The 12,459-nt window shown below is 41.4% G+C and overlaps 1 protein-coding gene across 1 annotated transcript in view; it reads left to right on the plus strand.

The window, feature by feature from the left end:
- TSPAN1 (tetraspanin 1) overlaps positions 1 to 11,392 on the plus strand; it is a 22,875-nt gene extending 11,483 nt beyond the window's left edge. Inside the window, exons 3-7 of the mRNA XM_075855460.1 lie at positions 2,971 to 3,045; positions 5,204 to 5,311; positions 5,505 to 5,639; positions 8,942 to 9,025; positions 11,296 to 11,392. Coding sequence (XP_075711575.1) covers positions 2,971 to 3,045; positions 5,204 to 5,311; positions 5,505 to 5,639; positions 8,942 to 9,025; positions 11,296 to 11,349 — 456 coding nt within the window. The 3' untranslated portion in view covers positions 11,350 to 11,392. The remainder of the gene's footprint in view (positions 1 to 2,970; positions 3,046 to 5,203; positions 5,312 to 5,504; positions 5,640 to 8,941; positions 9,026 to 11,295) is intronic.
- The last annotated feature ends 1,067 nt before the right edge of the window (positions 11,393 to 12,459 follow it).

Genomic DNA, 12,459 nt, shown 5'->3' on the forward strand with positions numbered 1-12,459 from the left:
ATATAACCTCCTATATCTTCTCCTATCACTACATATAACCTCTCCCTATATCTCCTCCTATTACTCCATATAGCCTCTCCTATATCTCCTCCTATTACTCCATATAACATCTCCCTATATCTCCTCCTATTACTACATATATCATCTCCCTATATCTCCTCCTATTACTCCATATAACATCTCCCGATGTCTCCTCCTATTACTCCATATAACCTCTCCCTATATCTCCTCCTATTACTCCATATAGCCTCTCCTATATCTCCTCTGTATTACTCCATATAACATCTCCCTATATCTCCTCCTATTACTACATATATCATCTCCCTATATTTCCTCCTATTACTCCATATAACATCTCCCTATATCTCCTCCTATTACTCCATATAACCTCTCCCTATATCTCCTCCTATTACTTCATATAAAATCTCCCTCTATCTCCTCCTATTACTCCATATAACCTCTCCCTATATATCCTCCTATTACTCCTTATAACCTCCCTATATCTCCTCCTATTACTCCATATAAACTCTCCCTTCGTCTCCTCCTATTACTACATATAACATCTCCCTATATCTGATCCGATTACTCCATATAACCTCTCCCTATATCTCCTCCTATTACTTCATATAACACCTCTCTATATATCCTCATATTACTCCATATATCCTCTCCCTATATCTCCTCCTATTACTCCATATAATTTCCCTCTATATCTCCTCCTATTACTCCATATAACCTCTCCCTATATCTCCTCCTATTACTCCATATAACATCTCCCTATATCTCCTCCTATTACTACATATAACCTCTCCCTATATCTCCTCCTATTACTACATATAACCTCTCCCTATATCTCCTCCTATTACTACATATATCCTCTCCCTATATCTCCTCCTATTACTCCATATATCCTCTCCCTATATCTCCTCCTATTACTCCATATAACATCTCCCTATATCTCCTCCTATTACTACATATAACCTCTCCCTATATCTCCTCCTATTACTACATATAACCTCTCCCTATATCTCCTCCTATTACTCCATATATCCTCTCCCTATATCTCCTCCTATTACTCCATATAACCTCTCCCTATATCTCCTCCTATTACTCCATATAACCTCTCCCTATATCTCCTCCTATCACTACATATAACCTCTCCCTATATCTCCTCCTATTACTCCATATAACCTCTCCCTATATATCCTCCTATTACTCCTTATAACCTCCCTATATCTCCTCCTATTACTCCATATATCCTCTCCCTATATCTCCTCCTATTACTCCATATATCCTCTCCCTATATCTCCTCCTATTACTCCATATAACCTCTCCCTATATCTCCTCCTATTACTCCATATAACCTCTCCCTATATCTCCTCCTATCACTACATATAACCTCTCCCTATATCTCCTCCTATTACTCCATATAACCTCTCCCTATATATCCTCCTATTACTCCTTATAACCTCCCTATATCTCCTCCTATTACTCCATATAAACTCTCCCTTCGTCTCCTCCTATTACTACATATAACATCTCCCTATATCTGATCCGATTACTCCATATAACCTCTCCCTATATCTCCTCCTATTACTTCATATAACACCTCTCTATATATCCTCATATTACTCCATATAACCTCTCCCTATATCTCCTCCTATTACTCCATATAATTTCCCTCTATATCTCCTCCTATTACTCCATATAACCTCTCCCTATATCTCCTCCTATTACTCCATATAACCTCTCCCTATATCTCCTCCTATTACTCCATATAACATCTCCCTATATCTCCTCCTATTACTACATATAACCTCTCCCTATATCTCCTCCTATTACTACATATAACCTCTCCCTATATCTCCTCCTATTACTCCATATATCCTCTCCCTATATCTCCTCCTATTACTCCATATAACCTCTCCCTATATCTCCTCCTATTACTCCATATAACCTCTCCCTATATCTCCTCCTATTACTCCATATAACATCTCCGTATATCTCCTCCTAATACTACATATAACCTCTCCATATATCTCCTCCTAATACTACATATAACCTCTCCCTATATCTCCTCCTATTACTCCATATATCCTCTCCCTATATCTCCTCTTATTACTCCATATAACCTCTCCCTATATCTCCTCCTATTACTCCATATAACCTCTCCCTATATCTCCTCCTATTACTACATATAACCTCTCCCTATATCTCCTCCTATTACTCCATATAACCTCTCCCTATATCTCCTCCTATTACTCCATATAACCTCTCCCTATATCTCCTCCTATTACTCCATATAACATCTCCGTATATCTCCTCCTAATACTACATATAACCTCTCCATATATCTCCTCCTAATACTACATATAACATCTCCCTATATCTCCTCCTATTACTACATATAACCTCTCCCTATATCTCCTCCTATTACTCCATATAACCTCTCCTATATCTCCTCCTATTACTACATATAACCTCTCCCTATATCTCCTCCTATTACTCCATATAACCTCTCCCTATATCTCCTCCTATTACTACATATAACCTCTCCCTATATCTCCTCCTATTACTCCATATGACCTCTCCTATATCTCCTCCTATTACTCCATATAACATCTTCCTATATCTCCTCCTATTACTCCATATAACCTCTCCCTATATCTCCTCCTATTACTCCATATAACATCTCCCTATATCTCCTCCTATTACTCCATATAACCTCTCCCTATATCTCCTCATATTACTCCATATAATCTCTCCCTATATCTCCTCCTATTACTACATATAACATCTCCATATATCTCCTCCTAATACTACATATAACATCTCCCTATATCTCCTCCTATTTCTCCATATAACCTCTCCCTATATTTACTCCTATTACTACATATAACCTCTCCATATATCTTCTCCTATTACTCCATATAAACTCCTAAATGTGATAATATTTGTCTTTTCTTTTAGTTTTTTATCATCATCCTCATTATTTTTATTGCCGAAATTGCAGGAGCTGTAGTAGTTTTGGCGTTTTCTTCTTTGGTAAGAGTTGCTTTATACTTCTGTGCTGCAGAGCTTGCATTGTTATATACCGAAATTACAAATAATATACAGAGAACTAGGGAGAGTGCATGTTTATTTTAGTGGGGGGCAAAGTATCGGGCATGTTGAGAGCAAACGGGGAGTGTTTGAAGGCCCCATACACACAAAATATCACATAAAATATGACGGGTTGGGACAACTTTTATGTGTATGAGAAACTTAAAGGGTAAGGCTTTATTCAGACGAACGGGAAAAACGTCCGTGCACGGATCTATATGTGTTTATGGGGCCGTGCAGACATGTCCGTGATTTTTCATCAGCGTGAGTCCGCTGAAAAAAAGTCACGACATGTCCGTTCTTTCGGCGTTTTGCACGCATCACTCACCCATTGAAGTCAATGGGTGCGTGAAAACCACGCATGCCGCACGGAAGCACTTCCGTGCGAACTGCGTGATTCGCGCAAGAGCTGTCAAAAGGATGAATGTAAACAGAAAAGCACCACGTGCTTTTCTGTTTACAAACATCCAAACGGAGTGTCTTTGAGATGAGCGAACCCGGACAACCGAACCGAACTTCACCGGGTTCGGCCGAACTCGTTTTGGTACGCGACGTCAGGAGATAGTCACTGTCCAGGGTGCTGAAAGAGTTAAACAGTTTTAGCACCCTGGACAGTGACTTCCGATCCCAATATACATGAACGTGTAAAAAAAAAAAGAAGTTCTGACTTACCGATAACTCCCGGCTTCTTCCTCCAGTCTGACCTCCCGGGATGACAATTCAGTCCAAGTGACAGCTCCAGCCAATCACAGGCCAAGCACAGGCTGCAGCGGTCACATGGACTGCGGCGTCATCCAGGGAGGTGGGGCCAGATGTCAAGAGAGGCGCGTCACCAAGACAACGGCCGGGAGGGAATTTCTCGGTAAGTACGAACTTACTTTTTTTAACAGGTTTCTCGATATTGTGATCGGCATTCACTGTCGAGGGTGCTGAAAGAGTTACTGACGATCAGTTAACTCTTTCAGCACCCTGGACAGTGACTGACGTCGACTAGACTCATCTCTATGATGGCGGCTGCGCGAAAATCACGCAGCCGCGCATCATACACGGATGACACACGGAGCTGTCAAGTGTTTTTTGCGCGCGCAAAACGCCGCGTTTTTGCGTCCACAAAAACACCACGTTCGTGTGAATCCAGCCTAAGAGTTCAATTCCCCTGCAGCGCCACCCCAGGGAAAATTAAGCATTACCCATTGCCCATTTATTTAATTGGGTTGTCTGTGTAATGCAGGACAGGACAGGTCCTCCAGAGCGAGAGACGCTATGTAACTGCTCTCCACTCTGGCTAAGAGGGTACTAAAATGAGTTTTCTAAAATATACAATCCCTTTAACATATCTGCCCAATCATATTTGGATTGGTGAGCCGATCATGTGATCACCCTTGGCCAATCCATACAGAGCACATTTTATATTAGTCCCTCAGTTTAGGCTTCAAAGGTAATGAAATGGCTACTAGTGCATCCACTAGCTTGTAGCTAATAGGGGATTTCATAAAATTTCATTCTTTAAAGGGGTCTTCCATAAAATTGTAAAAACCCCCTGAAAGTCCTCCAAATAAGAAAAGATATTTAACGTAAAAAAAATCTGCTTTGGTCCCTGCCAGCAGCCCCCATATCAGTATCACTGCTACAATGTTGACATGCCAACCATGATGACAGTGACATCACATCACATCAAATCACCAAGAAGGCCGATTCTTGGAGAATCTCTTTAAGGCCTCATGCACACGACCGTAATTTTGGTCCACAATTACAGATCAAAATACGGTTCCATTCATTTCTATGGCCCACGGACACCTTCCAGTATCTTTTGGGAAGGTGTCCGGGCCATAGAAAGCATTCGTAAAAAATAGAACATGTCCTATTTTTTTATTTTACGGACAGTGCTCCCATACTTTATAATGGGAGCACGGCCCGCAAATGCAGATGACTGCCCACGGAACATGATTACGAGCACGGTCGTGGGCATGGGGCCTGAGGAGGGCTCAGGGGTGGAAACTCACAGCATAAATTATACTATGCAGAGGTCAGACATATTTAAGAAGAAGGCATTGAAACATGAAAACATTAAGTATGAAGTGTAAACTTTTTTTTTCCTAAGTCTAAGATCTTCATTGAGTACCTTGGTAACGTGGCGGTGAAATATCTGCGGGAAGATTATGGTGGTGGGAACGAGCTGACAACAGTGTGGAATGCAACCATGAAAGAGGTAAAACGGGTGGAGACCCCATTGTGTACACAGATAGATGTGATAGATATATCCAGAAAATAAAGGTAAAACTTAAGCTGCCCATACACTTCAGATGCTTGTACTGCCGACAGTTATTCCTCCCAACTCCCCCATGAATATGTACTCGGCTGAGCGTGGATGTGTTTTCATGTCTGTCTCGTTTGTTTCTCAGCTCAAGTGCTGCGGATTTCATGGTTATGAAGATTTCAACAACTCCACCTACTACCGAAATCACCAGGAATACCCTCCTGTCTGCTGCTCCTACATCAGCCCCTGCCTGCGTCAAAGTGTCAGCTCTGAGGTCAAGGTAAATAGGATAAATAGTATCCAGAAACTCGACTACCGCTGGCCATATTTCTACATCTGTATATATATTATAGAAACAGAGCCCCTAGTAACAGCCACGAATCCTTCATTAATAGCCATAGAGCCACCAGAAACAGCCACAGAACCCCCAGTAACAATTACAGTGCACCCAGTAACAACCACAAATCCTTCAATAATAGCCACAGAGCCACCGCTAACATCCACAGTGCTCCCAGTATGGCCATAATAGCCCTCAGAACCTCCAAAATTAGCCACAGTGCTCCCAGTAAGAGCTACAGAGCTCCAATAAAAGCCACAGTGCCCCCAGTAACAGCCACATTGCCCCCATACCAATAGACACAGTGCCCCTATAATGAAATCCATGACTCCCTCAGGATGACAGCCACAGTGACTCCATATTGACAGGTATAGGTACAGTCACCGTGCCACCCACGGTGCCCCATAATGATAAACAGTGCCCACATAATAACAGCCACAATGCTTGCATAATAATATTCATATTGCCAAATAGTGCCATGGTGCCCCCATAACATTGCCACCCATATTGCCCCATAATGATAGCCACAGTGCCCTCACAATGATAGCTACAGTGGCACATACTGCTGCCATAATGCCCAAATAATGACACCCACAGTGCCTTCATATTGAAAGACATAGGTACCCCTTAATAACAGCCCCATTATGTCTGTAATGAAATCCACAAACCTATAACAGCAGCTGTAGTCCCCCATAATAACAGCCATATTGCATAATGATAATGGCACATTGCCCCATAACAGTGACAGCCATATGGTAATGTGTACTGCTTGACAGAAGCATGTCTGCAGCCAATCTGCTCATGCCACTTCCTTCACCGCTGCTCAGAGATCAGCACATGAAGATATCTATTTGTATGTTATAATGACCTCCATTTTCCTTATCACCACTGCCCATGTGTGGCACCAATCAATCGGCTGCCACTGGAATAGTGTACAGTCACCAGTGCCACTACATCTATGATCCAGGGTGATCCTGTAGTGTGCAGAGTTGTAACTGGTAGTAGTAACTGATGCCATTTCCAATACCTAGTGAACCTTTGCCATGTGCTGTACTTGGTAACCCAGTGGTTTAGCATCTATACCTTGTGAACCAGTGGTTTAATTCCATAACTGGTGAACTAGTGATTAAGAGTCTATACCTGGTCATCCTCTGGTTTAGAGTCCATAGCTGATAGCCAGGTGTCTGTAACTAGTTATCCAGTGACTGGTGATTCATTGGTTAAGAATCTATACTTGGTGACCCAGTGATTTGGAGTCTATACATGGTGATCTAGTGGTTTAGAGTCTATGCATGGTGATTCACTTGTTTAGAGTGTATAATTGGCGATCAATTGATTTAGAGTCAATACTTGGTGTTCCTGTGGTTTAGTGTATATACATAGTGATTCAGTAGTTTAGTATCTATACATGTTGATCCAGTGGTTTAGAGTGTACACCAGGTGATCCACTTGTTTAGAGTCTATACTTGGCAATCCAGTGGTTTAGAGTCTATACTAGGTGACCCAGTGGTTTAAGGTCTATACCAAGTGACCCAGTGTTTTACAGTCTATACGTGGTGATCCACTTGTTTAGAGTCTATACATGGTGAACCAGTGGTTTACAGTCCATACATGGTGACCCAGTGGTGTACAGTCTATACATTGTGACCCAGTGGTTTACAGTCTATACATGGTGACCCAGTGGTTTACAGTCTATACATGGTGATCCACTTGTTTAGAGTCTATACTTGGCCAACCAGTGGTTTAAAGTCTATACATGGTGACCCAGTGGTTTACATTCTATACATGGTGACCCAGTGGTTTACACTCTATACATGGTGACCCAGTGGTTTACAGTCTATACATGGTGATCCAGTGGTTTACAGTCTATATATGGTGACCCTGTATTTTACAGTGCATACATGGTGACCCAGTGGTTTACAGTCTATAAATGGCGACCCAGTGGTTTACAGTCTATACATGGTGACCCAGTGGTTTACAGTCTGTACATAGTGATCCAGTGGTTTACAGTCTATACATGGTGACCCAGTGGTTTACAGTCTATACATGGTGACCCAGTGGTTTACACTCTATACATGGTGACCCAGTGGTTTACAGTCTATACATGGTGATCCAGTGGTTTACAGTCTATATATGGTGACCCTGTATTTTACAGTGCATACATGGTGACCCAGTGGTTTACAGTCTATAAATGGCGACCCAGTGGTTTACAGTCTATACATGGTGACCCAGTGGTTTACAGTCTATACATGGGGATCCAGTGGTTTACAGTCTATACATGGTGACCCAGTGGTTTACAGTCCATACATGGTGACCCAGTGGTTTACAGTCTATCCATGGTGACCCAGTGGTTTACAATCTATACATGGTGATCCAGTGGTTTACAGTCTATATATGGTGACCCAGTTGTTTACAGTCTATATATGGTGATCCACTTGTTTAGAGTCTATTCTTGGTCAACCAATGGTTTACAGTCTATACATGGTGATCCAGTGGTTTACAGTCTATATATGGTGACCCTGTATTTTACAGTGCATACATGGTGACCCAGTGGTTTACAGTCTATAAATGGCGACCCAGTGGTTTACAGTCTATACATGGTGACCCAGTGGTTTACAGTCTATCCATGGTGACCCGGTGGTTTACAATCTATACATGGTGATCCAGTGGTTTACACTCTATACATGGTGACCCAGTGGTTTACAGTCTATCCATGGTGACCCAGCGGTTTATAATCTATATTTTAGATTCTATATGTGTTGATCCAATGCTTTAGGGGCTATATGTGGTGTTCAACTGGTTTAGAGTTTATTCTTGTGAACTAGTGGTTTAGAGTTTATACTAGGTAACCCTGTGGTTCAGAGCCTATATTTGTTGAGCTCATGGTTTAGTATGTATATCTGGTGACCCTGTGTTCTAGTGGCCATGCCTGGTAAGCCAATTGTTTATTACCGGCCTCCCATGGTCATAGTGCCATTGTTGTATTCTCTGTGATCAGTCTCAGCACTCCAGACACATCACTGAGCTCTCGGCGGCTGTCTTTGAGGGATGTAGGGCACTTGACATGCAGCATACCAGTACCAGATGAGCGGATCTCATGATTGCCTGATTTAAGTTAAAGTCTATGAGCAGGTAAAACAGTCATGCTAGGAGATTGATCTATTTTGGGTGGAATTACACTTTAATGCAAACATTTATTTTTCCTGACATTTTAAATTGACTATTTCTGTCTAATTTTTGTTCAGGGCTGTTTTAAAGCTTTTGAACACTTTCTTTCACAAAATGGAAAAATTGTAGGAGGTGTCGCCCTGGGGATCTGCGGTCTGGAGGTGAGTTGCTTTCTTCTACATTATGGTCAGATTATTGTGTAGGCTATCTCTGAAAAACAATTCACAAACTACATATATATATACACTACCGTTCAAAAGTTTGGGGTCACCCAGACGATTTTGTGTTTTCCATTAAAACTCACACTTATATTTATCAAATGAGTTGCAAAATGACTAGAAAATATAGTCAAGACATTGACAAGGTTAGAAATAATGATTTTTATTTGAAATAATAATTTTCTCCTTCAAACTTTGCTTTCGTCTTGGAATGCTCAATTTGCAGCAATTCCAGCATTGCAGACCTTTGGCATTCTAGCTGTTCATTTGCTGAGGTAATCGGGAGAAATTTCACCCCATGCTTCCAGAAGCCCCTCCCACAAGTTGGATTGGCTTGATGGGCACTTCTTGCGTACCATACGGTCAAGCTGCTGCCACAACAGCTCTATGGGGTTGAGATCTGGTGACTGCGCTGGCCACTCCATTACAGATAGAATACCAGCTGCCTGCTTCTTCCCTAAATAGTTCTTGCATAATTTGGAGGTGTGCTTTGGGTCATTGTCCTGTTGTAGGATGAAATTGGCTCCAATCAAGCGCTGTCCACAGGGTATGGCGTTGCAAAATGGAGTGATAGCCTTCCTTATTCAAAATCCCTTTTACCTTGTACAAATCTTCCACTTTACCAGCACCAAAGCAACCCCAGACCATCACATTACCTCCACCATGCTTGACAGATGGCGTCAGGCACTCTTCCAGCATCTTTTCAGTTGTCCTGCGTCTCACAAATGTTCTTCTGTGTGATCCAAACACCTCAAACTTCGATTCGTCTGTCGATAACACTTTTTTCCAATCTTCCTCTGTCCAATGTCTGTGTGCTTTTGCCCATATTAATCTTTTCCTTTTATTAGCCAGTCTCAGATATGGCTTTTTCTTTGCCACTTTGCCCTGAAGGCCAGCATCCCGGAGTCGCCTCTTCACTGTAGACGTTGACACTGGCGTTTTGCGGGTACTATTTAATGAAGCTGCCAGTTGAGGACCTGTGAGGGGTCTATTTCTCAAACTAGAGACTCTAATGTACTTGTCTTGTTGCTCAGTTGTGCAGCGGGGCCTCCCACTTCTATTTCTACTCTGGTTAGAGCCTGTTTGTGCTGTCCTCTGAAGGGAGCAGTACACACCATTGTAGGAAATCTTCAGTTTCTTGGCAATTTCTCGCATGGAATAGCCTTAATTTCTAAGAACAAGAATAGACTGTCGAGTTTCACATGAAAGCTCTCTTTTTCTAGCCATTTTGAGAGTTTAATCGAACCCACAAATGTAATGCTCCAGATTCTCAACTAGCTCAAAGGAAGGTCAGTTTTATAGCTCCTTTAAACAGCAAAACTGTTTACAGCGGTGCTAACATAATTGCACAAGGGTTTTCAAGTGTTTTCTAATCATCCATTAGCCTTCTAACACAGTTAGCAAACACAATGTACCATTAGAACACTGGAGTGATGGTTGCTGGAAATGGACCTCTATACACCTATGTAGATATTGCATTAAAAACCAGACGTTTGCAGCTAGAATAGTCATTTAGCACATTAACAATGTATAGAGTGTATTTCTGATTAATTTAATTTTATCTTCATTGAAAAAAACTGTGCTTTTCTTACAAAAATAAGGACATTTCTAAGTGACCCTAAACTTTTGAACGGTAGTGTGTGTATATATATATATATATATATATATATATATATATATATATATATATATATATATAATCTACATTTACAATACTACAAGCTGCCAAGTGCAAAAACTTCCTGCACCTCCTGCTTGTTCAGAGTCTGCACAGAGCTTGTTCTGGTGACTTGGATTCTGGGAAGTGTTGTCTTTACATTAGACACTGCACAGTAATCCAATGCAGATAAACTCAGGCTCTGCTCCTACCATATGTTGTATTTACCATTATAAGGTATGAATACTTTGCAAATAGCCTTGATTCAAAATTTCCTAATGTTTTGTGTATACAGCTCCTATGCAGACCAATGTGTCTCTATGGTTACAGGCTACAAACAAAGCCTGTATACTTTGAGATCTGCAGTCTGTAACCATGGAGAAACATTGGCCCACACAGGAGCTGTATACACAAAACGGTAGGAGATTTTTTACGACTATTTGCAAAGTTGCTTTATTTTATATGCACTGGAACTATAAATAAAAAATGGGTTGCAAAAGTATACACACCCTTCAAACATTAACCATGTTCATAACTTTCTGTCTCTACCTTCCAGCTTGCAGCCATGATTGTCGCACTTGTGCTATTTTGCCAGATTGGTAATAAATAGTCGTATCCAGCACGCTCCCTCTCCGAAATATTCAGGACTTTATGGTGGTGATGAGTATGAATGCTGCTGTAATCACTGTATGCAATCCTATTCTTACTACTTTTCAATCGTGCTCCTGTGGACTTGGCATGAACGGAACATACTACGACTTAGCTGTGTCGCCCAGTTCTCGCTGATCTGAGATCTCTGCTTGGTAGATATGATGTTTAGCTACTACATACATGAACTTTATTTTCTTACTGTAATGAGCTGAGGCACTATCATCATCATCATCCTCATCATCCTCATCATCATTAGTGCTGCCCGCTGCTTATTGTAGAACGTCAGGATAGATATAAATATTGTACATAGAGGAGGTGATAATATGTAAATTCCTAATAATAAAACTGGTTTAAATTGTTTGCCTTGAGTCACTTTATTATTGGATAAGCTGGATCTTCTATGTCGCCCTGATGTGGGAGGAGCAAAGAATGTCGCTCTAGTGCCAGAGGTAAGTCAAGCCCTTCAGCGGCCTGAGGTGGAATGAGAAATTTCAAGTAGTATATTCCTTGTTGCTCAAAAACCTCCATTCAAACATCCGTTTTTCAAGGTGTTTTTAGTGGCGTTTTACATTTGGTGTCATTTTGTACATGCTTTTTTTGCAGGCCTTTTATAAGTTCTATCGAGAAGCCAATGGAAAAAAATAATCTGAAAAAAACGCCATACCCGGAGCATGCTGCGTTCGGGAAAAACGCCACTGACTACAAAATTCCCTTAAAAATGCCACAAACCAAAAATCAATTGTGTGTAGCGCATTCGATATTTGATTATGACTTTAATGTAACATCTGGCTGCGCACAAAAACGCCACGAAAAACGCAGCAAAACGATGCGTGTGAATTCAGCCTGTGAGGCGTAACTTGAAGCTTGAGGCCACATTGCAAAATTTGGGTCCCCACAGGCATCAGGGGCTGCTACCTCTGCACCCCAGTATTGCTACACCCCTGATTCCCCGCAGTCTAGACAATTCTCCTGCAGCTAAACTCTGCAGCGCAAATCTCTCTCATGTCTTGCCCAGAACTCCATGCTGATAGTTTTTTACCTATACCGATACATTGTCAGAAACTACAGC

The sequence above is a fragment of the Rhinoderma darwinii genome, chromosome 3, assembly GCF_050947455.1.
Source record: "Rhinoderma darwinii isolate aRhiDar2 chromosome 3, aRhiDar2.hap1, whole genome shotgun sequence".
In the NCBI taxonomy this organism is placed as follows: Eukaryota; Metazoa; Chordata; class Amphibia; order Anura; family Rhinodermatidae; genus Rhinoderma; species Rhinoderma darwinii.